The sequence below is a fragment of the Pongo pygmaeus genome, chromosome 11, assembly GCF_028885625.2.
Source record: "Pongo pygmaeus isolate AG05252 chromosome 11, NHGRI_mPonPyg2-v2.0_pri, whole genome shotgun sequence".
NCBI classification, from domain to species: domain Eukaryota; kingdom Metazoa; phylum Chordata; class Mammalia; order Primates; family Hominidae; genus Pongo; species Pongo pygmaeus.
The window spans coordinates 25,508,337-25,535,889 of record NC_072384.2 but is presented as its reverse complement, the minus strand read 5'-3'; the positions used below and the strand labels follow the sequence as shown (position 1 = coordinate 25,535,889).

General features: G+C 41.6%; 1 protein-coding gene across 13 annotated transcripts in view; it reads left to right on the top strand.

Annotated features, from left to right (window-relative positions):
• Positions 1 to 23,445, top strand: part of CFAP221 (cilia and flagella associated protein 221) — a 114,413-nt gene extending 90,968 nt beyond the window's left edge. For 8 of the 13 annotated variants that reach the window (XM_054478761.2, XM_054478758.1, XM_054478760.1 and 5 more), the window contains 5 exons: positions 5,079 to 5,237; positions 6,593 to 6,684; positions 13,711 to 13,803; positions 18,741 to 18,836; positions 23,146 to 23,444. In XM_054478761.2, the coding sequence (XP_054334736.1) occupies positions 5,079 to 5,237; positions 6,593 to 6,684; positions 13,711 to 13,803; positions 18,741 to 18,836; positions 23,146 to 23,254 (549 nt within the window). In that variant the 3' untranslated portion in view covers positions 23,255 to 23,444. Of the gene's footprint in view, positions 1 to 5,078; positions 5,238 to 6,592; positions 6,685 to 13,710; positions 13,804 to 13,869; positions 14,108 to 18,740; positions 18,837 to 23,145 lie in introns of those variants that run through there. The other 5 variants (XM_054478757.2, XR_008501143.2, XM_054478763.1 and 2 more) reach the window with 5 other exon arrangements.
• Positions 23,446 to 27,553: the final 4,108 nt, after the last annotated feature.

Sequence of the window (27,553 nt, the reverse complement as noted above, 5' to 3'; positions counted from 1 at the left end):
ATTTAAAAAATGGATTAATTGGACTTTGTCCAAATTAAGAATTTCTATTAATGTTAAGAAAATAAAAATATAAATCACAGACTTGGAGAAAATATTTGGAAATCACATATCTGATAAGAACTTGTATCCAGAATATATAAAGAACTGTCAAAACTCACAAAGGAAACAGTCAACAGAATGAAAAATTGACCTACAGAATAAATAAAAGTGACCTACAGAGTAAATAAATATATAGTCAGCAAACTACATATTTGATAAGGAGTTAATACCCAAAATATATAAGAAACTTCTACAACTCAATAGTGAAAAAAAAACTAATAACTCCATTTAAAAATGGGTTAAAACTTGAATAGACATTTCTCCAAAGAAGACTTATAAATGGCCAACAGCTATATGAAAAAAATGCTCACCACTAATCATCAGAAAAAAATCAAAACCACAATGAGATATTACCTCACATCTGTTAAGAAGTCTATTACCAAAAAAATAAAACACAGTAAGTGTTAAGAAAGATGTAGAGAAATTGGAATCCTTACACGCTATTGGTAGAAATCCAAAATGGTGCATTCACTGTAGAAAATAGTATGGAGGTTCCTCAAAAAATTAAATATAGAACTGCCATATGATCCAGCAATCAGCTGAGTGTGGTGGCACATGGCTATAGTCCTAGCTACTTGGGAGGCTAAGGCAGGAGGACCCCTTGAGCCCAGAAGTTCAAGGCTGCAGTGAGCTGTGATTTCACTACTGCACTTCTGCCTGGGCAACAGTGAGACCCTGTCTTGAATAATAGTAATAATAACAGTAATAATAATAATGTGATCCAGCAATCCCACTTCTGGGTATGTTTCCAGAAGTATTAAAATCAGGGCTAGGCATGGTGGTTGATGCCTGTACTCTCAACACTTTGGGAGGCTAAGGCAGGAGGATCACTTGAGCCCAGGAGTTTGAGATCAGCCTAGGCAACATAACAAGACGCTGTTTCTACAAAAAATTAGCCAGGCGTGATGGCAGAACCCTGTAGTCCCAGCTATTTGGGAGGCTGAGGTGGGAGGACCGTTCAAGCCCAGGAGGTCGAGGTTGCAGTGAGCCATGATGGCACCACTGCACTCCGGCCTGGGTGACAGAACAAGACCCTGTTTCAAAAAATAAAGAGAGAGAAAGAAATCAGGATATCAAAGAGATACTAACACTCCTATGTTCATTGCAGCACTATTCACAATAGCTAAAACGTGGAAACAATCTAAAAATCTATCAACAGATGAATGGAATAAAAAAAGTAGCATATTCAGACAGTGGAATACTATTCAGCCCTAAAAAAAGAAGGAAATTCTGTAATACGCAACAGCATTGATAAACCTTGAGGACATTATGCTAAGCTAAATAAGCCAGTCCCAGAAAGACAAATACTGTATGATTCTGCTTATATGCGATATTGATAATAGCCAGACTGACAGAATCAAAGAGTGAATGGTGGTTATCAGAGGCTGAGAGAGGGGAAAATGGGGAGTTACTGGGCAACAGGCATAAAATTGCAGTAAAGAAAGATGAATCCGCTCTCACAATCTGCAGTACAACATCACACTTATAGCCAATAATGCACATTTAAAAATTTGTTAAAAGGGTAGTTCTCATGCTAAGTGTTGTTACCACAATATAATAAATAATTTTTAAAAGAATTATCAGAACTCAATAATAAGAAAGCAAACAATCCAATTTTTAAATGGGCAAAAGATTTGAACAGATACTTCACCAAAGAAGATATACAGATGGCAAATATGCACACGAAAAGATGCACAGAATAATGCATCATTAACAATGCAAATTAAAACGGCAATGAGATCTCTCTGTTAGAATACCTATAATTTGAAAAACTGCTGGTGGGAGTGTAAAATGGTACAACTACTTTGGAAAACTGTTTGGCAATTTCTTACAAAGTTAGTAGTTAACATACACCCACCATATGTCCAACCATTCCATTCCTAGCTATTCACCCAAGATAAATGGAAGCATTAAACTTGTGCAAGAATATTCATAGCAGATTTATATGTTCCCAAAACTGGAAAATACGTGTCCATTAGCAGGTTAACAGATAAACAGATAAACAAATTGTGGCATAACCATACAACTGAATACTCTTTGGTAATAGAAAGGAATGAACTCTTCATATATGTAAAAATGTGGATGATCCTCAAAATAATTATCTTGGGTAAAAGAAATCCGACAAATAAGATTACGCGCTGTTCTGTTCAATTTAGATAAAAGTCTAGAACATCTGAAGTAATCTACAGAGACAGAAAGGTTGGTGGCTGCCTGTGGATGGGTTGGGTGGATGGTGTGGAGGGGCAGGAAGTGAGGATGTGGGAATGATGAAGGGCATGAAATAACTCTTGAGGGTGATGGAAATGTTCATTACGTTTATGACGGCAATGGTTTTGCAGGTGTAACAAATGTTAAAACATATCAAACTATGTAATTTAAATATGTGTCATTTATTGTACATCAACTATACATCAGTACAGCAGTAAAAGTAAGAATTAGGAGACCCTAAGGAAGGAAAAGAAATACTGTAGTGGTTACAACCGGTGAAGCATTATAGTGAAGTCTTGGGCTGATCTCTGGTCATTCAGTCTGGAGGAGGGAGGGTAAAGGGCTCTGAGAAAGAGGTGTCTAAGAAAGGGTAGGCTCCAAGCACTAACAGTGCAGTTGAGAGTCTGGAAGACTCAAGGATTGTATAAAGGCACATCAAGAAAAGAAGATTATAATCTTCAAGGGGGGAAATCAACTGAATATCAGTATGTGCTCCAAATAGGAAACCAAACTAAAATTTGACATGATTTTTAAGAACTGATGGAAAAATCTAAAAATATAATCCATTTGGCCTTGATACCAGAACTCTTCTCTAACGGTGGCCCACAGGTCATGATATTGAACCTTTAGCCAAAATATAAATAAGTAGATAAGCCAAACCCGTAATCCAAGCCTCTACTTGGCCTGGCAGAGAAACATATTTACATAGTTGAGAGAAAGTAAGTGCTGCTTATTAGTTTTCAACTTTTAGAGACAACCCATGAGCAAAGCATGAAGGTCTTGGCTGTCGTTCTGGAAGGCAAATGTTAAGAATCTCAACAATATCAAAGGAAAATTGTGAAAGCAAGAAGAAAGGGTACAGAAAAGCAGAAGAATGATGTTTTCATTTCACCTGAAGGGGAGTTGAAATACTCAACTAAAGATGATGAACAAGAAATAGGGGTATGTGTGTATCATTTCAAGTCGCAATGGTGAGCAACAGCAGAATAATGTAATCTTCAAAATAGGAAAGAAGTTTGGAAGGGGCATTTGTGTACTTAAGCGAAGTCCTTGTCTTGCATAGTAATGAGTCAGTAGATACTGCCTGAGGTTGACAATCAAGAAGTGGAAGAATAAGCATGATGTGTAGAGTTAGGGCGGTGACCACCAGAGTCAGAAAAGCCAGAAACAAGGGAAAGAAGCAGCCTCTGGGATGTGGGCCTGGGAACAGGAAGGGCCTGCGGAACCACTGCTTTTCCTCACAAATCCTTGCAGCCGAGGTGAGTCGCTACCATATGCATGCGTTAGTTTAGGAAAATTAAAATTAAAAGCATCATGGGGTGACCACTCAGACCAGTTACTCTGGTAGCAATGGGGATCTGAAGGATGACAACTGTGGGAGACAGTGCCATTGCCATTTCCAAAAAGACTGCATTCATGACGCTTGGCCCAAGGCAGACCAAGAGAGCCGGCCACATGGCAGCTTCACATGCCCTCAGTCAACCAGAGTAGAAGACACTCCTGAAGCCCACACAGGTCATTTCCCCTCCCCTGGTGTTGCGTACCTTTGCCCTCACACTATCCCCATAGGATGGATCCAGCCCCACTCCCCATCACACTGCCTCCCTAAATCCTGCCTGAACCACAAGTGCTTACCAAGGTGTATGCTTGTTTCCACATTACTATGGGCATCTCAGACCCCCTCAGTGGTCATCGTTGCCTCCCTGCCCTCCCCACTCCTTTATATCCAGGAGTTCAGCCCAGAGCCCTCTCCCTACCTTTGCCCCAGGCCGTCATCCTGGCCCTCAAGTGGCACAGCAGCCTCTGCACCAACGCTTATCTCCCTTCCAGCCTTTTTGACTCACCACCGCTGGGCCCTCCCCTACCTTGCTTCTGGGTGCTGGAATGCATTCAGGTCTAGCTGCATGTCACTTAAGTTTGAGGGGACATTTGTTTCTTGGCAGTGAGATTGAGTTTCCATAAGCTAAGTGGTTTTGTGGGGGATTTTTAACTTGTTTTTAAAAGTTAGACAAACAAACAACAGAATCTCAGTGTAGTTGTTCTTAAACATCAAACATCTGAGGTTAAACAGCTGGCAGGGAGGGGCGCTACCTTGTTGTTTGGGACAAGAATAGGGTTTTTGTTTTATGAGCCTCTGAGAGAACAGTAAAAGGCTCTATATTTTAGTATTTTGATATAATTGCTCTGTGCCTCCATTAGTTCTACTGGAAAATTAATAAAAAACAGGATCTCCCTTAAAACCAGATACTACTTCCAAATGGAGCCTTCCTGAATTAAACACATTACCAAAACAATGTTAAATGTTGACATTTCCTGATACATCGAATGTCATCCTCTTTTTTGTCATCTCTTTAAAGTAGCTTTTAAAAGCCTATTTTTGTTTTCAAAACCAGAAGTTTATTTGCTTTTTAAAACCAGTTTGCTCATTTAATAACCCCCCCTAATTCATCAGCATTAGCAACAAATACTCAAAGCTGTTTTAAGCTGTGATTTCAGTTGTACTTATTTTCTTGTGAGTTTAGTAAACCTATATGGTTTGTAATGAAGCTCTTAAGCCAGAAAAGTGACATTTATGAATGACTATGATTTTTTAAATGCTGCCGAGTTGAAGACACCTCTGCTCTCCTGCTTCTCTTTTCCAGACAAGCTGACATGGAGTCACAGAGTGTTAGTGCTAGTGGGAGCCGCAGACAGCATTAGATGACGCCTGTCCTATGCCTGGCTTAGAAACTGGTAAACAAAAAAGAATATTTTTTCCCTGTCTTCGGCAGAATCCCAACCCAGGATTATTTGCTGTAATGCATCCTCTGACCTATGCAGAAACGTCGATAGATTACCATCTATGCTCTCATCCCAAGTACAAATTCACCAAAGAGTCCCGCCACGGGTCCAGCATTCCTGTCACCCAAAAGCAGTTTCTCCATCACACGGTAATGTCATCACCAGGCTCACTGGCAGAGTGGCCCTGGGCTGCAGGGAGGGGCAGGGGACGAGGACAGGGTCACAGCTGGAATTGAGACAAAGGTTTGCCGCCAGAGCTGCAGAACAAGAATGGTAACACTGCCCCTTATACCACCAGCCCTAAAGGGGTACAGGTGGAGACCCCGCACCGCCTTGTCCTGACCACACCTGCCTCTCGGGCTGCCTGCTGCCCTTTGTCAACATTCCTCTGGAAGGCTGCACCTAATGTTCATGTGTTCATATTTCAATCATGTAAAAACGGCCACACGGTATGCACAACCGTTGGTCTGACCCCCTCTCTCTTTGGCCCCAAGTGTAGAAACCAGAATGGACAAGGTAGTGGTGTGACACATGCAAAGAAGTGGCTCCAAAGAATTACTTCCCCCTCAGGGAACCACCCTGACCTGAATATTCCCTGATACCCCTTGAGGATTATCCTCAGGCCCTTCAAACTCAATTAACCCTTAACTCAGATTATGAGCTCTCTCCCCACTTCTACCAGCCACACCCTCAACTGCCTCCTCTTCCTGTGTCACCTACTTGCCTTTCTGTTTTATGGACTTCGTGCAGTTACCTATGAGATCCTTTCCCTCCTTCTCCCCCATTCCCCTCATCTAACCACCCTGGGGGGCCACCAGTGTGCCAGTGACACAGCAAACAGATTTGCAGACCTCCCTCTAGTCTAGCCCTTGGCCCACTGCTGCTGCAGTCAGCCTTCCCTTCGGAGAAATCTTCCTTAGGCACCAGTTGATCCTGTCATTTCCTGCTCGAAAGCCCTCCGTGGGTCCCCGCTGCCTTCTGTAGCAGCTCCAAGCTCATTAGCTTGGCGCACAATGCCCTTGTGACCTGCCTGGCTCTCCAGCCACATTCCCTTCTGCCTCTATGATGCACCCTGCACTCAGCCCAGCCCCAGGTCTCCTTGCAGCACTCTCCTCCCACGTGGCGTGCATGTGCAGCTCTCCTGCCTGGAGTGCCGCTGGATGAGCTGCCATCCTCTCCAAGTGCTGCATTAGCATCACATTCACAATAAACAAAACAGATTCTAGGCCGCAGCTGCCTTCCATCCCAAGGACATGTTGCTTGTACAAGTGCCTAATGAAGCAAGGGAAGCAAACCTCACCTTTGTCTCTAATTCTGTGTTGCATTGTTTAATGTGCTTTGCTGAAGCAATTGCCTTTTTGCTTCAGAAAAATTCAAACTGAATGAAATTACAGATTTTGGTGCTTAGCCTTTTAAGACTGAAAAATAGTTGAAAAAAACAAAAGTCCTTCAGAAACTTTACCTCACCAAACAGTTGCTTCCCGTGTGCTGACTTTCCTTACAGGACATTATTCCCAGAATAATGCACTGGAAAAGCTTCCAGTCCCTGGTTCTCTCCTCCCTGCCGGACCCCTCCAAGATGGAGACCACAAAGAGGTAAGCACGGCTCATCTGTTTGCTCACGAGTATGTGTGCCCCACATATTACAGAGGCAATGATCCCCAAAAGTTAAATGCCGATAATATGTAAACCATACTTTTAAAGCATGAGAGAAGTTTGCTAGTCAAAGAAATTTGATGATGTGTAACTGATTTTCACATTTGGAATTTATCTTGAGATACACTTGTTTGAAAAGTAATGTCCTAGGTGACGAATTGGCAATGCTTGAGTACAAGTAGACAACCATTACATATAGTTCAACTGAAATATTCATGGTCAATCTTTTTAAAATTCATAAATCGCGGCCTGGGTGACAGAGAGAGACTCCATCTCAAAACAAAAAAAAAGGAAAAAAAAATCATAAATTGCCAAGATTAGCCTTCTGCAGTCCCTGTATCCAGTTCCAAAGGATCCATGGCTCTCTTGTGCCACAGGCTGGCATTCACTGTGAGACCGTGGCAATCCCCACGCAGAAAATAGCCCTGCTCCAGATACACAATGGGTAGATCAGAATATTGTTGGATGATGAAAGAAGAAACTTAGAGTGACTACATTTTTGCTAATTTGCTTATTTAATAGCTCTTCAAAACCATAAGTTATCAAAGAAGTAGCCTGGTGCCTTTTCATTAGACTCTGCCTGGCCAATCGCTCACTCCTGAGCCCTTGAATTTGCTTCTTCAGTCCACTATCCTTATAAATACAGCTAAATGAGTGATTGGTGAACAGACGTGACTAGTGTCCCAAAATGATTATCATCAGCTGTCAAACAAAGTTCCAATCCTCTGATCCAGAATGAGGCCCACCCCAAGGTGGCAGAGCCCTGGCATGGCCCCAAGAGTGGCCAAGAAACCTGAGCTCTGCCACCAACCAAGATCAGTAGGTGATCTTTACACACACCCCAGCTCCCACTCAGGCAACCTGGATCCTCTGACTCAGAAACTCACCAGGGAGGCTACATGACCTCCAGGAGCCATGTGACCTTAGTCATGCCCCTTGGCCAACTCTCTGGGCCCAGTCCTCTTGTCAGTAAGACAAGGGGATTGGACTTGTTGCAAAGGCCATTCTCAGCATTGACGTTTTAATTTTAGAAGAGTACAAGAGCTCACCCAACGTGCAGCTGTCCCATGTACACTACACATCCACCCACGCCTCCCCAGGTATTTGAGGAGATAGTTGGAATCTGGGTTGTGACCCCAAAACACTGAATTTGACTTCCTCCTTCATCATCTTCATTGAAGGGCTTCATTGGTAAGCTCTTCCTGAACTAAGCCAAATGCAGCTGTACGTCATGTACGTCGAGGCTTTCCCATGTGCCGTCCCCTTGGGGTCACTTCCTTAGGGCTTCTCTACTCCTCTCCTTTGCCTGAAGATTAGCATGCGGTAAACAAAAAGCACCCAGCATAGGATTTGGGACATGGCAAGAGCTCAAAAATATGTTTCTTTCCAATTGTTATACTTCATCCATTCCTCATCCACCCTATTGCCATCTCAAAATCAGCATTTCTAGAATGTCAAATCTCCAGAACTGGTGAGAACAATGGCATCAAAGAGAAGGAAAGCTTTGGCATGGGAGAGACCTGCCTCCATTGTTGACTGGATGTATCACCAGTTCTGTCCTTGGGCGAGCTATGTACTAATGAAGCCCTTCGAGCAATAATCTCCTCCTCTCTGAGACAGAGGCAGTGTTGGCATCCTCACATTTGGGTGTGTGTGAGGATAAAAGTGCAATGATCTTGTGAAGCATCTAGCATCATGCCTGGTGCATGCTTAGTAACTCTTCTCTCACATCTACCCTCCTTTTCCACCCACTAAGCGTCCCAGTCACTCCATCGCCACCAGATGGCGATGGTCTGTCACCACATTGACAGACTGCCTCATTTTGCTGCAGGGTGAGGATGCTTCAGAACGGGGTTTGGGGTGCTGTCAGGACACTGAATAAGAAAAATGAGGAATGGTGAGAAGTGGCAACCCGCTGACCATGTCCACCCGTTATCAGCATGTATGGTTCTTAAAAATCAAGAAAAAACATCCTATTTTCTTTCCAAAGCAATTTCCTTGGAAAAAAATCTCCCGAGGCTGTTCTTTCAACAAGCGGTGAGAATGCAGTTACCTTGGGCTTGAATAACCATGAATTAAACATGAACTCTCCATGAATTAAAGAAAACTCTCGAACCATGAGTTGTTACTTTCAGCTTATGTGCCTGAGTGCTCTGTTGGGCCAGTTTGTTTCTAAATAAACTGCAGTTGCATAACAGCTCATAAAATCAGAGAGGATTCTGTATCTCCTTAGCATGGATTTCCATGGGATGTAAGACTCTAGGTCATGTTTTTATTTCTGAAAACAGGTACAAAATAAGAAGTGTAATTCCTTTTTTAAATTCTGTCTTAGTTCGTTTGGGCAGCTATAATAAAATGCCATAGATGTAATTTATGAACAACTGAAATTTATTTCTCAGTTCTGGAGACTGGGAAGTCCAAGATCAAGGCGCTAGTAGTCTTGGTGTCTGGTGAGGGCCAGCTTCTTGGTTCATACATGGTTGTCTTCTCACTGTGTCCAAACATGGCAGAAAGGGGAAGGGAGCTCTCAGGCTTTTTTTTTTTTTTTTTAAGATGAGATATCACTATCTTCCACCCTGGAGTGCAGTGGCATAATCATAGCTCACTGCAGCTTCAAACTCCTGGGCTCAAGTGATTCTCCTTCCTCAACCTCCCAAGTAGCTGGGATTATAGGTGTGCATCACCATGCCCAGCCAATTTTATTTATTTATTGTAGAGATAGGGTTTTGCTACATTGCCCAGACTGGTGCTGAACTCCTGGCCTCAAGCAATCCTCCCACCACAGCCTCCCAAAGTGCTGGGATTACAGAAGTGGAGCCACTGCACCCAGCTTCTCAGGCCTCTTTGACGGGCACTAGTCCTATTCATGAGGGCTCCATCGTTATGACCTAACCCACCTCCCAAAGGCTCCATCTCCAAATACCATCACATTGGGGGTTAAGTTCTTGTTATTTTTAATGTAAATAGGGATAGGGTCTTGCTATGTTGCCCGTGCTGATCTCAAACTCCTGGCCTCAAGTGATCCTCCCACCTCGGCCTCCCAAAGTGTGGGATTACAGGTGTGAGCCACTGCACCTGGCCTGGGAGTTATGTTTCAACATGGATTTGGGGACAACACAAAGTTCAGTCTGTAGCAACTTCCTATAAATCCATTAATGATATTCCAAGTTTGCAGCCATTTTGCTTGAATAAATTAGCTCCTGTTACTTATGAGGTTTGCCTTGTACCTTTTGCCCCTGACAACTGTTTGTTGTTAAACCATACAATATAGTTATTTCGTGTTTATTTATTCCAAGTCATTTTTGTATTTGTAATAATTGAAGCAGCTCATTTATTTCTTTACTCTTCAGTAAATTCAGAGATAACTTGTTAAGTCTCTTTGGACTTCCATAAAATCTGAGAGTCAGTGACAACTGAAGAAATTATCTAATCCAATAGTTCCCAGACTTTCTGATTTCACAGATGAGCAAAATGTCCAGAAGAACTTTGGGAACTGTCTTGGCATTGTCAGGGTTTTACTTTGTCAAGTAAGGTCATTAAAACAATTTTTTTTTAAGACGGAGTCTCACTGTGTCGCCCAGGCTGGAGTGCAGTGGCACGATCTCAGCTCACTGCAACCTCTGCCTCCCAGGTTCAAGCAATTCTCTGCCTCAGCCTCCTGAGTAGCTAGTACAGGCGTGGGCCACCACACCTGGCTAATTTTTTGTATTTTTAGTAGCGACAGGGTTTCACCATGTTGGCCAGGTTGGTCTCGAACTCCTGACCTCAAGCAATCCACCTGCCTCGGCCTCCCAAAGTGCTGGGATTACAGGTGTGAGCCACCGCGCCCAGGCAGGACATTAAAATTAAACAAAGCAACAGCCAGACACATTGGCTTATGCCTATAATCCCAGCACTTTGGGAGGCCAAGGCAGGAGAATCACTTGAGGTCAGGAGTTCAAGACCAGCCTGGGCAACATGGTGAAACCTTGTCTCTACTGAAAATACAAAAATTAGCTAGGTGTGGTGGCAGGTACCTGTAATCCCAGCTACTCAGGAGGCTGAGGCAGGAGAATCGCTTCAACCTGGGAGGCAGAGGTTGCAGTGAACCGATATTATGCCACTGCACTCCAGCCTAGGCAACAAAGCGAGACTCCATCTCAAAAGAAAATAAACAAAAATTTAAAAAATAAATAAAACAAAGCAAAGCAAATTTAAAAAAAATGCCCAACCACCATCTACTGTCATCACCATTTCAATTTTAAATGAATATATTTAACACACACAAAAAAAAGTGAGAGGAACATGGTCTCAGAATTTAAAAACTGGGTAAGTTTTGCATCATGAAAAGCTCTTGGTTGCTGCCATTCCATTGTGCTAGACCAGCCTGGTCCCTGGAGAGTGGCCCAGACCCTGAACTTCTCAGTCCCTCTTCTTAGTGGGAATTCCCTCTGACTATACATGTTCTAAAGTAAAATTTTGGTAGAATTTTCTAATAATACCTGGATTCTTTGTCACGAAGTCAGTTACTAACAGGGCTAACCTCTGTGTCTCAGGGCCCAGGTTCCTTTTGGTGGGAAATGGGATTAAAGACCAAAATCTGGGTATTGTGTATACACATTGCTTCTGGGGTGGGGCGGGGTTTGCTTCTTGGTCTATTCAGCAGACAAAGTCAGGTATACACACAAACACACACACACACAATGTACACACAAAGATATATGCAACATACATATATATGTAATGTATGTGCATCTAAACACACATATACTCATACATATCCATATTTTAGAAATCATGAATTTGCACCAATGCCTACAGTTCCAGTCCATATCCATAGAGTTCTTGCTTGCTTTCCACCATTCCATATTTGTATCTCCCTTCTTCCACTGTGAGAACCCTGGCTTCTAATGCATTTACTTACTCAATTTTATAATACATCAAAAATCATTTCAGAATTGCTTGATCCATAACCACCTTAATAAACATGCAAAATAAGTTCAGATTGGTTTCCAGGTCCCCCCCGCAGCCCCTCCCACCCAAGTCTATGGGTATGTAGTCAAATAACTTGTAATAAGTTACTTGGGTAATTTCTTTTTCTTTTCTCTTTCTTTTCTCATTCCTCTAGCTTTCTCTCTCTCTGTCTCTCTCTGTCTCTCTCTCTCTCTCTGTCTCTCTCTCTCTTTCCTTCCAGTGTTTTTATGGAATTTCTGTGAAATATTATGATTTGTTTCAGTTTGCTTTCAGCCTGTTTCTTATTTCACTTTCTTATTGATTTAATTTTATTTTTTCAATATGTTGAACATTAACATGTTTTCCAAACTCAAAACTACATTAAAGGCATATTCAGGGAAGTGTCACTCCCTCCCATCTCCCTCCAGCCCCTGGCAGGTAGCCAGCTTGGTCTTCTAACGTATCCTTCCTGTGTTTCTCTTTATAATGGTAAGCAGAATATATATATTTTTCTTATTTTCCCTTCTGTCTTATACAAAAAGTGTCATTCTAGATATGCTTTTCTGCATTTGTTTTTTTCACTTAATATCTCCAGAAAGTCATTCTTCATCAGCTCACAGATGCTTTCCTCATTCTTTTCCCATTAGTCAAAACCATGATGCTATAATTTTTTTTTCAGCCAGTCTTCATACTTGGCAAGTGGGTGCATTTTTGCACAATAACAAAACAAAGATAAGAATCTTATCGCAAAGACATATGTGCACACACAAAGGAGCCGTCAGTTAATCCCTGCTTTCCATTCCTGCCTCCTGCCCTACCTTCAGCCTCAGCCTTTCCAGCATCTGTGAGGAGGTCTGTTTCCTTCCGAGTGGGCTCCAGGCTCTGTCATTCTTCGCTGTTTTTCATGAGACAGCATTCTTCAGGCTTCTAGAAATTTATTCCAGAAAATGATTGAAAATTTTTATCCACTAATGTCTTTTCTCTTGTTCTCTTTGCTGTTGTGTGTTCGGTTTTTATTCCTTCTATGTCATCTGAAATGTGTGTATGGAAGGAGTCGAGACCCCAAAAAAGTGCTCATTCCATCAATTTGAAACAAAGGGCTGCTGCCAAGTTTAAAAATAACAATGTATTTTCCACCCTATCTCAATTCTTTTAACATTCTCAATACCCAGAAATTTTTATATGAAGCTCTAAAGTTATAATACTGAACAATACACAAGGAGGTGGGGAGGAAGATATGAAATGGAATAGAATGTCTAAGAAGGAGTATAAAGGTGGAGGGAAAATACTAGGACCAAAAGTAAACTACCTGTATTAGCCTGTTCTCTCATTGCTATAAACAAATACCTGAAACTGAGTAATTTATAAAGAAAAGAGGTTTAATTGGCTCATGGTTCCATAAGCTGTACAGAAAGCAGGACAGCTTCTGCTCGGCTTCTGTGGAGGCCTCTGGAGACTTATAATCATGGCGGAAGGTAAAGGGGAAGCCAGCACCTCACATGGCCAGAGCAGGAGGAAGAGTGACGGGGAGGTGCCACACACTTTTAAACAACCGTATCTCAAGGTAACTCACTCACTCACCATCGTGAGAACAGCACCAAGGGGATGGTGCTAACCCATTCCTGAGAACTCCATCCCCATGATCCAATCACCTCCCACCAGAATCCACCTCCAACACTGGGGATTACTATTCAACGTGAGATTTGGTGGGGACAGGTCCAAACCATATCAGTATCTAACTACACTCACCCCAGGAGATAATACAATGTAAACACTACAGACTGAAAAATTCTATGATTCTTTTTAAACTCCAGGACGTGTCTTACTTGGCAACATTCTCCCGGGTTTGCCTGGGGCCTATTGCATCCCCTGCCTTTGCCTCTGGGAACCATAAATGGCTTTTCAAGAGTGAGGGAGGACAGAGTAGTAGAGGCCTCGCCAGTGGTAAAATAAAAATGCTTTAGAAAATTATGTAAAGACCCCAAGACTTCTAGTGTGACTCTATCTTTGACTGCTTGTGTGGTTTTTCCACAGCTGCGATTCTTTCAATTCATTTATGCTTCCGATAGACGTCCCTGCCATTCTTGATGCCTTACCAGAAGAAGACAGACTAGAAACAGTTGAACGGTACTTTTTTTTTTTTTTTTTTAACCTTTGGCCTCTAATGTGGTCTGTTTTCCAAAAATATGTAAGGTGCTGTGAGGAACTTCAGAAGAGCACACAGTTCCTGAGCTTGCAGCTCAAATGAGAAGATAAGGCTAACACCCATCCGTACCATCACCTAGACAAGATGTTAAATTCGTGATGGAGAATCGACAGTCTCTAAGCTCTACGGCTTCCTGATCTTTAGCTGTTCCAGTAGCTCAAGGGAGAGGAGATCTGAGGTGGTGCCAAATGGCCTTGGAAGGCTTCAGTGGTCACATGGACTTGGGTTAGTATGTGAAAGATAGGTAGGACTTGGATGGGCATAAAGAAATACAAGTCCAGAAGTAAGGCACTTACATTTGATTTTACTGATCAGCACGCAACAGCCAGTGAAAATGGTCTTGAATCTCCTATCCCTACGCTCATTTACAACTGATGGCCACAGACACAGCAGCAGAGCTGAGAATGGGAAACCTGAGCCAAGCAGAGCCTGTGCCCTTGTCCCAGGGCAGCTTCTCCATCATGAGCACCAGAGCATACAGCATTCGCACGTCCAGCTCACACGTGTTTCCAGCTGGCTCACCTGGCATTGCCCCATTTGCAAATGCTCTAGATCTGAGTCATTACTTCCTCTTTTTAAAAAATATACTTAGCTACTTATTATATCACCATATAATTTCAGGGAGAAAATTAGAAGTTCCATATGTTTTAAAGCAGATACTTTCTACCAGGCAAAAGTAAAATTCATTTAAGTTTTCTAGTTTAATTAACCAACATAGCATAAGGTTGTATACAAACTCATCTCTCATTAAAATTAGATTCCATTAGAAGAGTATAGAGCACCCGAAATGTTGTATAGAATAGTGTGATGAAGGGGTAGGCTGTGGGTTCAACACCACCACCCCCACCACTGCCACTCACTCACAGTACACCTTGGGCCACTGACTTCACCTCTCAGTGCCCCAATGTCCTCATCTTCAAATGGAATGATCCCAGGACCCATCTCATGGGTGCCTATGAAAAGCAAATGAATTACTACATGTCCAATGTTTAGTTCAGTGCCTCACACATAGTAAGGTTTTGATAATTAGATATACTACCATTAATGACCCTGGTATTCCAAACCCCTAGCCCGGTGTCTGACACTTGGTAGGCAAGCAACAGCTCACTTTAGAATGAAGTTGTATCACCCAATAGTAACATTATGAGAAAATAAGAATAGGAGAAGATACATGGTTAGATTTCCAAAACATCAGATGAAGAGGTATTCATGTCCCAAGAGGTTTTCCTCCATCCAGTGTTATGTCTCAAGTGTAGAAGATGAATACATATTTCTGATATTTTTCAATTTTGATTTTTCATATCTTTGGGGATATAAAGGAGCACTTGGATCTGCTGCTGTATCTGTGACAGCAGAGTCAGGGTATAGCACAAAGAGGGCCACCAGCCCTGCATGACAAGAGCTCCGGCACATTAGGAAGACTCTTGGTCCCAGAGTTCCTCCCTACCCGCTATTTCCTGAACTCCTATTACTGAAGACCCATTCCTTTAGCTTTGCACTTTGTTTCTATTAAACTACCTCTGGGGAGGGAACATTTTAAGTCTCACTTATAACTCAGTATAAAATCACCAGAGCGTTTTTAGAGTTCAGGCTTGAGGGTCAGTGGCAGGAGAGGTGATGGGAATGAGAAGACTCCTGGTCCAGTGGGGAGTTCTGGGAAAACACGAGGAGGGGACAAGTGAAAAGCTGGAAACACAAGAGGCCAGCTTAGCTGCTTTACCAAAAGCCAGATGCTCCTGCGTGCTTCTGTGTGACTGGCGTGAAGTACTGGCATGAAGTGTCTGGGCTGTGATCACTGTTCAGGCCAAGCGCCCAGCCCTGTGCCTGCCTGATCATTCTGCATTTGGTTCTGACTCCTGCGCTGGTAGCAGTTACCTGGGACTGCATTGCCTTGAAGTGAGTGAAGGAAGTGTTCTGAAGTATATTTCTGTGGTGAGATGGATGTCTTCATTTTTATTTGAGATGCGGCTCATGAATGAATTGTGCCTATACATGGTCTTTGCTTTCTCACTTCGCAAATGAAGCTCTCAGTATTTAACTCCTGTCACTTATCAAAATATTATGGAAACTACAGACAGTACCTGGCTTACATTGGTTTGACTTATGATTTTTCAGCTTTACAGCGGTGTGAAAGTTATTCTCATCCAGTACACTCGTCGACTTATGGTGGGGTTCTATCCAGATAAGCCCATTATGAGTAGAAATTATCATAAGTCAAAAATGCACTTTCAACTCACGATATTTTCAACTCACGATGGGTCTAATGGGACCTAACTTCATTGTAAGTCAAGGAGCGTCCATATTTATCAACATATTTCTCTGTTTCTTTGACATCTGCAAAGGTTCTTAGGTCTAGTTTAGTGAGACAGAACACAAGAACAGTAAGTCAGGCAAAGCAGATGTATGACTCATAGATAGGCAGCAAGAATAAACAGAAGCCTAGGATCCAGGGTGAGCCAGTCCACCAAGGCTTAGTAAAGCTGCCCAGGGTAGACCCAGTCTCGTCTGCATGTCTCCCACATTGCATCACAGCTGAGGGACCCCAAAAGCACTTTACTTTGGGTTTTATTCCCTGAGTGTCACAGGGATCGCTGAGCTTAAGCATTGCAGAACATTCTGTTCTGAGAGGAACAAGGACACAGCCCTGTTGTTTATCTTAGGATGTTGCATTCTCAGTACATCCTTGTCCAAGAATTGCAAGCAAGAGGGGGAAGAGCTGGATTGACCAAGGCCATCTGAGGACCTGGCCTCCTGTAGCAACCCTACTGATCTGCACTCCTTAGCTCCATTGTTCAAAAATGTTTTTGCTCTTAACACATAAAAACTTTTGCATTCTAAATTACACCATCAGCTGTGATAAAGCAAAGAAATTCTGATAACTCAAGCACTGATAGCAAATTATCACTGTCATGATCAGACTAGGATCACTGCCAGCCTGCTTGTGATTGCAGGAAATGCTTTATTACACATCAGACTACAGCATCTTTCACACCATATATACTCAAAAATAAGTATTTGTTGATTACGGTTTCTATTTTTTCTTTTATAAACACATACTATATTGATAGTTTAAGTACATTTTTACAAGTAAGTAATCAATTGGTGGAATCCTTAATATGTGAGGCAAATAAGACGTGCCCACATGCAATGATACTTGACAATACCTGAGCTTCTAGAGCTTGGACTTCAGCTCTGAAAAGGAATGTTGAATTGCCATCTACTCAAATCACTGCATGACAGCATTTCTTGAGAGGGCTGCGGCCAGGGTGGGGTGATTCATATTTGCTTCAGCTTCTTTCTGCCAGGCCCACTGGGGAGATGTTCAGCAGATCCAAACATACCCAACTCCTCCTCCATTCAGCACTGATGTGCACACTATCTTGACTCCGTTTCCTCATCTTTGAAATGGGAGTAGTTGTACCTACTTCATAGAGGGTTGTCAGAATTAAAGGAGGTGCTGATGCTGATGAGAATAGTAATTATAATAACCAACACTCGCTGAGCATTAAATGTGTGCCAGGGAGTGCTTTGCAAACAGTCTCATTTAATCCTTATGATGAGCTCTTATTATTATGCCCACCTTTGAGACAAAGAAACTGCTAATGGGAAGATAATGTTTGCAAAGCACCAGCATAGTGATTTGCATGTAGCAGCTACTCAGTAAATATTAGCTTTCAATCTAATGAGGCTAGAACAACTTTTGCAGATTTCAAGGGTATTTTTCTTAATAGAAAATTGCGATGCCCACCTCTTTTTACATATATCACTGCTGAGTAAAGTGTCCCTGTTTGTAATTCCAGACTTTTGAAGCCTTTGTTGCCCTTTGATGGTCTTGGAAGCATTTCTCTAATTGAGTGTGGTGGAGATGGGTGCTGTCAAAAAATTAGTTGTCCTGTTCTTCTAAAGTCCTAGAAGCACTGAAACTGGAGGCTAAGTTTCCCAGCCTCCCTTGCAGTTAAGTTGTCCATTTTACTAAGTGTTTGCTGATGGAATGTTAGCAGACAAGATACAGTCCACTCTTGAGGTCAGCTCTTAAAAGAGTGAGTGTGTCTCCTGCACACCATCCCTCCCTGCTTTGCTCCAGCTGAAACCCAGACATGCAGTGGCCCAGCTTGAACCATCAAACAACAAAGCTCTAGGCCAGAGGTCAGCAGACTATAGCTCAGAACCAAATGTGGCCCACCACCTATATTTGTAAATAAAGTATTATTGCAACACAACCACACCCATTCACTTGTGTATTTTTCTATGATTTCTCTCTTGCTACAACAGCAAGAAAAAAAGTTGTGTAGTTGTAACAAAGACCATATGACCCATTAAGTCTCTACAGAAAAAAGTTTACTGATCCCTGCTCTAAGGGATAGCAGACCACAAAAACATTGGGAAAAAAAAAGACGACTATTTAGAAATATAGTGTTTAATTTTAAAGCCATTGTGGGCTTTCTAGTGATCTTCTTTGCTATTGATTTCTATTCTAATTCCATTGTGGTCAGAGAACATATTCTGACTAATTTTAGTCTTTTGAAATCTTTCAGGCTTTCTTTACAGCCCAAGATATGGTCAATTTTGGTAAATGTTCCATGTGCACTGGAAAAGAATGTAAATTCTGTAACCTCCATTTTAAAAAATTGCATTATATTCTCTGGTTATAAATAACTACCATTATGCCTACCATTGTTTGTTGGTGGACAGCAATTTATCAACCTTATGCTTCTTTTAACGTAAACAACAAAAGTAGATGGAACTAAAGTTGAATACCACAAGAATTGCATAACTCCTAAATGATCACAATATTTCATTCCTATTTTTACATTGGGAAGGAAAAGCAGTGCCCACTAAACATCTTATTACTTTGCAGTGAGCTCTGTGAGCAGAATGTAGAAGTTATGTTGACTCCAGAAATGATCAAAGTGGAATTCCCTATGTTGAACTACAAGGACATCAGGAAGGAGAAGTAAGTAGATGCTTTTATGCCTTATTAAAAGGTAATCTTGGATGAAATTTGTTCTGCATAAAGTACAAAATTGTCATGTTGTCTGAGTCTAAATAGCTCAGTCTTTGAAAGACACATTTCTGGTGCTTCATATATTTAGATGTGTATTTTATTTTAGGCACAATTACACTCCCTGAAATCTTGTTATCAAGTAAGCCTTTAAAAACTGAAATCCATTTTCCATGTGCTTATCAATCAATTTCAGGATATGTTTGTTTCTTATTAATAGCTGATTGAGTTTCATTCTGTATAAGGAACTGGCTCTGGAGCCAGACCATCTGGAGCTGCACCATTTATACATAGAAAATCTCAAGCCAAGTTATTGTCCTTATCAACTCTGGGCCTCAGTTTCCTCATCTGTAGCATGCAGAAAATAAAATCTCCCTGTCACAGGGCAAATGTAAGGATGAAATGAGTTACCAGCCATGGAAGCACCTAGCCAGTTGCCTGATGTGAACCAGAGCTCAGTAAATGTTCTCTCCTCCTCTCCATCAGGGGCTAACTAGCCAAGTAAGCATCATCCTTTGAAAAATTGGTTTCAAAAACACAGTAATAAACATATAAAATGTGTTCCTCCTCATTGTAATGAAAGAAATACAAATTAAAACAAAGATTTTAAGAATACTTTTTAATGTCAACCACCTATAGTTCATATGCTTTATAAGTTTGAAATTCCATGTATAAACTTTATTTTTATTCTTTTTCTTTGAAAAATGCCTTTATATTATGTTAAAAATTAGAAAATATAAAAAATTTTAAATATGATAAAAACAACCACCCAAAGGTAGTAACATACATTTTGATGTATGGTCTTCCAAAAATATAGATATATATTTATATTTATATATTTATATTATGTATTTATATTTTAAACCATGTGTATGGTTTAAATATATATTATATGGTTAAATATATATAAATCTATATAGTTAAATATATATTTTCCACATATATGGAAACCATCATACATGGTTTAAAATATAAATAGCGGGCATGGTGGCTCATGCCTGTAATCCCAGCACTTTGGGAGGCTGGGGCAGGTGGATCACCTGAGGTCAGCAGTTAGAGACCAGCCTGGCCAAAATGGTGAAACCCCATCGCTACTAAAAATACAAAAATTAGCTGGGCATGGTGGCAGGTGCCTATAACCCCAGTGTTCAGGAGGCTGAGGCAGGAGAATCGCTTGAACCTGGGAGGCAGAGGTTTCAGTGAGCCAAGATCACGCCACTGCACTCTAGCTGGGTGACAAGAGCAAAACTCCGTCTCAAAAAAATAAATAAATACAATATAAATACATATGGTTTTAACAAAATTCAATCATATTATACATATTGTTTTATCTTCTGCACTTTTATTTAACAACATATCATAAGCACATATTTATAAATATACATATGAATTATTATATTTCCGAGTAGATGTACCATAATTTATTTAACCAACAATCTGCCAAGGAACATATAAACTCTTTGCAGTGTTTTCCATTATCAATAGTTCTGCAACAAACATCCTTGTGCTATAATTCCTTTCAAACTTGTCAGACTGTTTTCTTAGGATAAATTCTAGATCAATGCGCATTTTAAGGTTTTAATATATATTGCTTAATGACCATCCAGATAGTGTGTTACCATCTCTCCTACTGGTAGAGGTTAGAGCTGCCTGCATTCAAATGCCCTGGACGACATGGAAGAGTGTCATCTTTTTTTTCATCTTTATCAATGAGACAGAACTTTTTTAAAGACCATCTCATTATTTTAATTTTAATTTCTTTGTTTACAAGTTATACTAAAAACTTATCTATGCTTTTCAACCATTTCTCTTCTTTTATGAGGGACTTGTTTTGCCTATTTTGCCTATATTTCTTCCTTATTTGCAAGAGTTCCTCATTTATTAAAGATAATTACCCTTTCTTATATATGCTGCAAATTTATTTTCTCATTTTGTCGTCTACTTTGTTGTGGGGGGCCTGCCTTTTCTGAAAGGAGTGCTCACATTTCTTAGAGCAGTATGAGGTCTCTCTGGTTTGTCTGTGATAGTTCCAGAGACCTGCAGCAGCCAACACTGCTCAGAAAATAGATTGGCAGTTTCTGGTAAAAGAAAATGTAGGAAAAAAAATTTTAAATGGAATTCCAGTAAGCATCTGTTTTGATCAGTTAATTAACTAATTAGTTAATTAATAGAATATTGTGTTCTGCTACCCGGCACATAAAACCTCTTGCACCTCAACACATAGATGCACTTTGTGTTTGCTTCAAGTTTCAAAAACCTGACATAGGGTTTTAAATGAAAACCTTTTTTTTTTCTACTTCAAATATTACCTTGGACATAGAATGGCTTGCCCCAGGAGCAAGGTGATATTCAATACCTATCTACTCACTTGCTCTTTTACATGAGTCTTCACTCTTCGTACCATGGAGCTAATGTTGAATGGCATTTGGTTATCAAATTATCACTAAACAAAATAGAATTTATTACTTTACATGTTCACCCAAAGTGGTATATCATTTTTAACGTATTTTTAGTAAATTTTAGTATATCATTTTTTACGTATTTTTAGTAAAATTTTAGTATTTTACTTTACAAAAAAAAACTAACAATGAACTATAAACATTTTCTGCACATCAAGTCAGCTTCTAATTTTTTCAAAAAATATATATACATTTCACACATTTGCAATAAACATTTCCATGACATTTTAAATTTACCTCTTTGGCAGGTAAAATTATTTTATGTACATTTTTTGTGAACCAAAATTGTCAACATAATTATCATTTTATTTGTTGCATAGTATTTCAGCAAGTTAATATCCCACAGACCATTTTCAAAAGTGATTTGGTTCAGAAACTCTCCTCAGCTCACATCAAGCCTAATCCTGTGCTCAGTTTCTTCCTCTCTGTTCTTACTTTTTCCTCTTCCTTACCTCCTTCTCTCCAGCCAGAAGCCAACAGAGTCCTCCCTGCCAGACACCCAGAGCCTGGACAGACAGGGACGGAACAAAAAGAACACATCAGCAGTGTCCCATTTCCCCCTGAAGACTGTTCTTTATTTGGTTTCTGGCAAACATTTATTTTCATGGATGCAAAGAATCATCTGCTCTCTCTCAATGGCTGAAATTAACCAGAGAGATTCTCTGCTGCCTGGACAGCGGTCTTGGCCCTTTCAAGACCCACAGGGGAATCACATTCTCTATAAAATGTTCAAGGAACTGTGAGATTGTGACTTTAGTTGCTGACACATTTTTCAGCACTCCTTAGATCAACACAGTATTACTCAGTATCTCTAAGGGGAGACAGGATCTATATATTTTTAAACATGATTCCATAAAATGGTACCAATTAATTTCTTTAATTATGTGCATTAGGGAACATCTTAATTCTCCATTTTCAGGTATTTCTGGTTTTCCAAAACTGTCAGCCATTTGCCAAACATGTCACCCTCTTTAAAAAAATGTCTCAGAAGCACTTTATTTTATATTGGATTTATATTGCCCAAGCAGATTATATAGCTGAGTTCACAGTCTTTGAACAAGACATATATCCTTTTAACCAAAACACTCATCATTTCCTCCCACATATCTGGATGCTGGTGATCCAGTCTCTGAGCCGAGTCTCCATCTTAACCCTTGGCCCCAACCCACCAAGAGGCAAGCTGGCCCCTAAGAAGCCCAGGTCCTCCCCATCTCTCAGCCCTTTGTATACTCCCACTGCACCTGTCAATGTTATACCACATCCAGTCAAAGTTCTACCCAGCAATCCCCACCACACCAACATCAGCCTCGGCTCCACATCAGCCACTACTTGGTCCAGGTGCACAACCCTCCCTGAGGTATTCACTCTTCTGGAGCCATTGCCAGAGTCAGAAATAGTGTGTATCTACCTCATTCATAAAGATGAAAAACCAGCCAGCATTGACTGAGCATTTAGAAGACCTCACACCAGGATCTCTGTGAATAAGATCTAATTTCACCTTCGCTACAATGCTGGGAGATGGGAATTACACCATTCGCACATCAGGAAACAGGGGCTGTGGATTCTTAGGTAACTTGCCCGTGCTCAGAAACTGATGCAGCTGAGGCCAGAAGCCAGGTTTGAATCATTCATAAGCTCAGTGTTTTCACTGGTAAGTAAACTGTTACTAACTGTGGTGAAAACCTTCTTTGTATATTAAACAAAATGCTCCTCCGACCTTCACCAGCACTGCTGGCGGGGGGTGACTTGCGTGGTTTTATTAAGTGTCCTCATGTTTCCTTGTGGGGTTTTTTGATACTCAGAGAAGTGAAAGATCAAGCACAACCAGCAGAGAAGGCCGGAGAGAAGCTGCTCGAGGAGATGAGGAACCTGCGGGACAAAGCTCTCAACACATACCTGATTCTAGAATGAAAGTCACCAGTAGGTCAGTCCCTTCCATTTGCTTTCTGCGGGACACTGTGGCCCTTTGTGTCCATTTACATGCCAGCTATCTCTGCAATTAAAGTTTCTGGATAAAAAAATGAAACGTAGAGGATGTATATATCTTTTAAGTGATAATTATAAATCTTATATTTAAAAATAAAATGGCGTTAGGATGATGACAGCGTTGTTAGCTTCTTGGTGCGGGGTTTAGTGCCAGAATGCTTCTGAACAACATGTGATGAGAGACTAAGAGCCAGGCACTGGCAGCTGTTTCTGAGGGTCTTTTGGAGGTGTGGTGTGGTGGGAGAGTGGCTTTGGGGAGGGGATGCTCTCCCACATCTGCAGAAGCAGCCCCCTCCATCCCCGGGGCATCACTAGATTTGGCTTTGGAAGAGCAATACTGGTATGAATGCTGGCCCCCCACATAGCTGTGCAGGTGGCAGACACTGGCAGGGGACCTGGACCTGGAGAGGACACTGTGAGGTGACTAGAGCTTGCACCAGTTTCCCAGGAGGAAGCATCCTCCTGGGAACTCACAGAAGCACCTGGAGCAGGAGGTCACTGCAAGGGAGCCAGAAGTTCCAGTGAACACGTGTCAGTAAAAACCAGCCCTCAGTATTGTGTTTGTGAACATGATTGCCTTCATATGCACAGGCTGGGAAGGCTGATGACATTTGGGTTGTGTTATAATAACCCATAATTATCCAAATATATTTGGATGTATTCCCTCCACTCATTTTTCTATGAATACATTTAAATAGCTGGTATCAGACTGTATGTTTGTAGTCTTCATTAACTCATTGATTCTGAAACCCAGTCCTGCTCTTACTCACTATGTGGCCTTCTTAACATTTCCGAACTTCATTTTCCCCTCGTGCAAAGACAAGTGCTCACCTTACATGGGGTTGTGAGGATTCAATTAGGAAATGTGCAGAGTATACCTGGCATAAAACAAGAGCTCAAACATGAGAGTTTCCCTTCACTCACAGGGCAGGACATAAGCATCAGTCATTTTTTAAAAACTTTTTATTTAGAAATATTTTTAAACTAAAGGAAAACTTGCAAAATAGTACAGAAAGTTGCCGTCTGTATTTTACTCAGATTCCTCTAACATTAACGTCTCCTGCGTGACAATGATCAGAAACAGGAAATTACAATCGGTACAGCTTTATTGAGTAATGTCCGTTCAGTGTTCCAGGAGTCCACACTGCAGTTGGTCAACGTGTCCCCTTCTTCTCCTCATCTGTGACAGTCCCTCAGTCTTTTCTCATCATTTGTGACCTTGACACCTTTGACAGTTGTTTTATAGACTGGCCTTCAGTGTGTGTGTGTGTCTAATGCTTTCCCAAGACTAGGGTGAGGTTATGCATTTTTGCAAGAATTCCCCAGAAGCAATATGTCCTTCTTGGTGCATCTTATCAAGGGGCTTGTGATGTCGATATGTCTTCTTACTGGTAATGTTTACCTTGGTTGCTTGGCTAAAGTGGTGTCTGCCAAGTTTCTCCACTGGAACACTAATATAATCATGTGGAGAGACTTTGAGATTATGCAAACATCCTGTTTCTCCTCAGCTTTTTTCCCACTCTGTATCTACGTATCTTTATATGAATTCCCACTTTAGCATCCATCAGTGAGTGGGTCTTGTCTGCCACAGCCATTACCATGATGTCCACTTAATGATAATGTCCATGAGCTGTCCCTCACCATCATTTAGTTACTTCTTTATTCAGTAGATTTTTATATCAGCATGGAATCATGGACATTTATTTTATTATATAGGTTATAATCCAACACTACCGTTGTTTATTTTGTTCTCAAATTGTTCCAGCTCTGGCCATTGGGAGCCCCTCAGGTTACCGCCTCTGACCTTTCAGTGCGTCCTCGACCTTTCCTAGGCACATCTTTACTTTCCAGCATCACAGTATATTCCAGACTCATCTGTATCTTTCCCACGTCAGCCCTGGAATCAACCATTTCTCCAAGGAGCCCTGGTTCCTTTCATTGGAGAATGGCATTTAGAAATCAAGACCTGCTACAGCAACTGGTACTTGTTGCTACTGTGGTCCATTTGCTTCCGAGCCCTCTCAGTGGCCAGAGCTAGAAAATACAAATATTTATACTGAGCCCCCCTCAACATGCACACACACACACATTTTCATCTCTCTATCTTTATGTCTTATATATATATATCAAAAAGCATGAATTATGGCCAGGCGTGGTAGCTCACGCCTGTAATGCTAGCACTTTGGAAGGCTAAGGTGAGCAGATCACTTGAGCCTAGGAGTTTGAGACTAGCCTGGGCAACATGGCGAAACCTCATCTCTACTAAAAATACAAAAAATACAAAAAATACAAAAAATTTAGCCAGGCATGGTGGCAAACACCTGTAGTCCTAGCTACCTGGGAGGCTGAGGTGGAAAGATCACCTGAGCCCAGGAAGTTGAGGCTGCAGTGAACCATGATCACGCCACTGCACTCCAGCCCAGGTGACAGAATGAGAACCTGTCTCAAAAACAAAAAAAAAAAAAAAAAAAAAACATTGACACTGATGCTTCCAATTCCAGTCCAACACCTGGGGTTTGTTTTGGCCTTCCTTCTTTCCTTACTTGTAACTTCTTTCCCCTACAGTGAGCAGCTTAGCTCCCATCATCTACAATGTATTACCTTATGTGTTCAATCTTGGTGTATCTGTAAAGTAACATCCCATTTGCTAACACATCTCCTTGCAAGAAACACATTTACTAACTACATTACAGTATTAGTGTCTGTTTTACTTTGGCTTTATAGAGTCCAGTTAAAATACTGGTTCCCGAATTGCCTGGGCTGGTTCTGTTGCTTTCTTTGTCTCCCACTCCCATCAGTGTGGTTGTGTTTTCATATGAGTTAGGTTTATGTGTTACTGTTTGTATTCCATCTTGGGTTCCCCTACACCCTAGTTGGGTTTAATTATTTATTTCAGGGTACATGGAACATTACGATGGCTCTAAATACAAAGATACTCAGAGAAGTATCATTCCTTCTCATTCCCAATCCGTCTCCATTCCGCCATCTTGCTGCCCCATGGGTACCCACCCTTCCCACTGTGGGCAACCATCTCTTTAGTTTCTGGTTTATCCTTCTTGCGGGTAATTTTTAAGGCCCCCAAGGGCTCCCATGCACTCCTCTGCTTTCCTCCTCCACATGAACCACTCACTGGCCTGACCTACCAGTAGTTTCTGAAGCATAACCCACTCATCCGCACCCCCGGGCCTCTGCACATGCTACTTCCTATGACCCCACCACCTTCTTGCTTAGTGTCCTTCTCACCTAAGGTTTCCCCAGGCCTCTGCCTCTTGGCCCCTGTACTGACCTCTGAGGCAAGGCCTACCTAGTCCCTGCTTCTGTGGAGAGGAAGGGCCCAGGCAATGTTTGTTCAGGGAATTGCTTCCCTCAGCATCCATGTTTAACACCACGCTGTGCACATTGCTTCATTCACCAACATCCAACCAGCAGCTACTGAATCCCTGGCTAATTCCACCTATCCAATCTCCCTTTCTTGCTGGGTGCTCCACATTGCATTGTTGGTGTGAACTTTCTGGCTCCAGGCTTGGTGTGAACGTTCTGGCTCCAGACTTTGAGCCTGTTCCCATGTCAGTGCATGTACTTATGTCCATTTCAGTTTCCCCACCTATAAACAAGAGCCAATTTCTATTATTTCCCTGCTCTCCCCAGGATGAAAAGGTTGTGGCCCCTTGGAAAGATTGTTATTGACTGTGTTGGGGATCTGGTGCCACCTGGTGGATGCCACAAGAAAGGCCTCTCCTGACTCCCAAGTTGTAACCTGTTCCCACCAAATCGACTTCCAAATAATATTTAACAGATTAACATCTGTGCTTTTCTTCCTTGTTTCAGACCACTTTTAGGTGGAAAAGGCAAAGAAGGCTTATATGTATTTTCTTCCATAATCAGTCCATCAGAAAAAGTTCCTTCGGTGAAATCATTGACCACGTGATGTTTGGGGACTCCCTATGGGATCAATCATCCGGGTTCCTTAGAGACCATGGCCATAATCAGGGGCTGGCCAAGGGAATGAGTATCCCTGGGTTCAACAGCTGTCTCTGAAGACCTGCCAGTTCCCCCTGTCTTGCATTGATTCAGGTTATCATCCCATTCTCCTAAGGCCAAAGATACCTATAACCGAAGAATCGGGATACTTCACTGCAGTCACTTCATTTTTTTTTCTTTTGAGGCAGAGTCTTGCTCTGTCACCTAGGCTGGAGTGCAGTGGCACAATCTCGGCTCACTGCA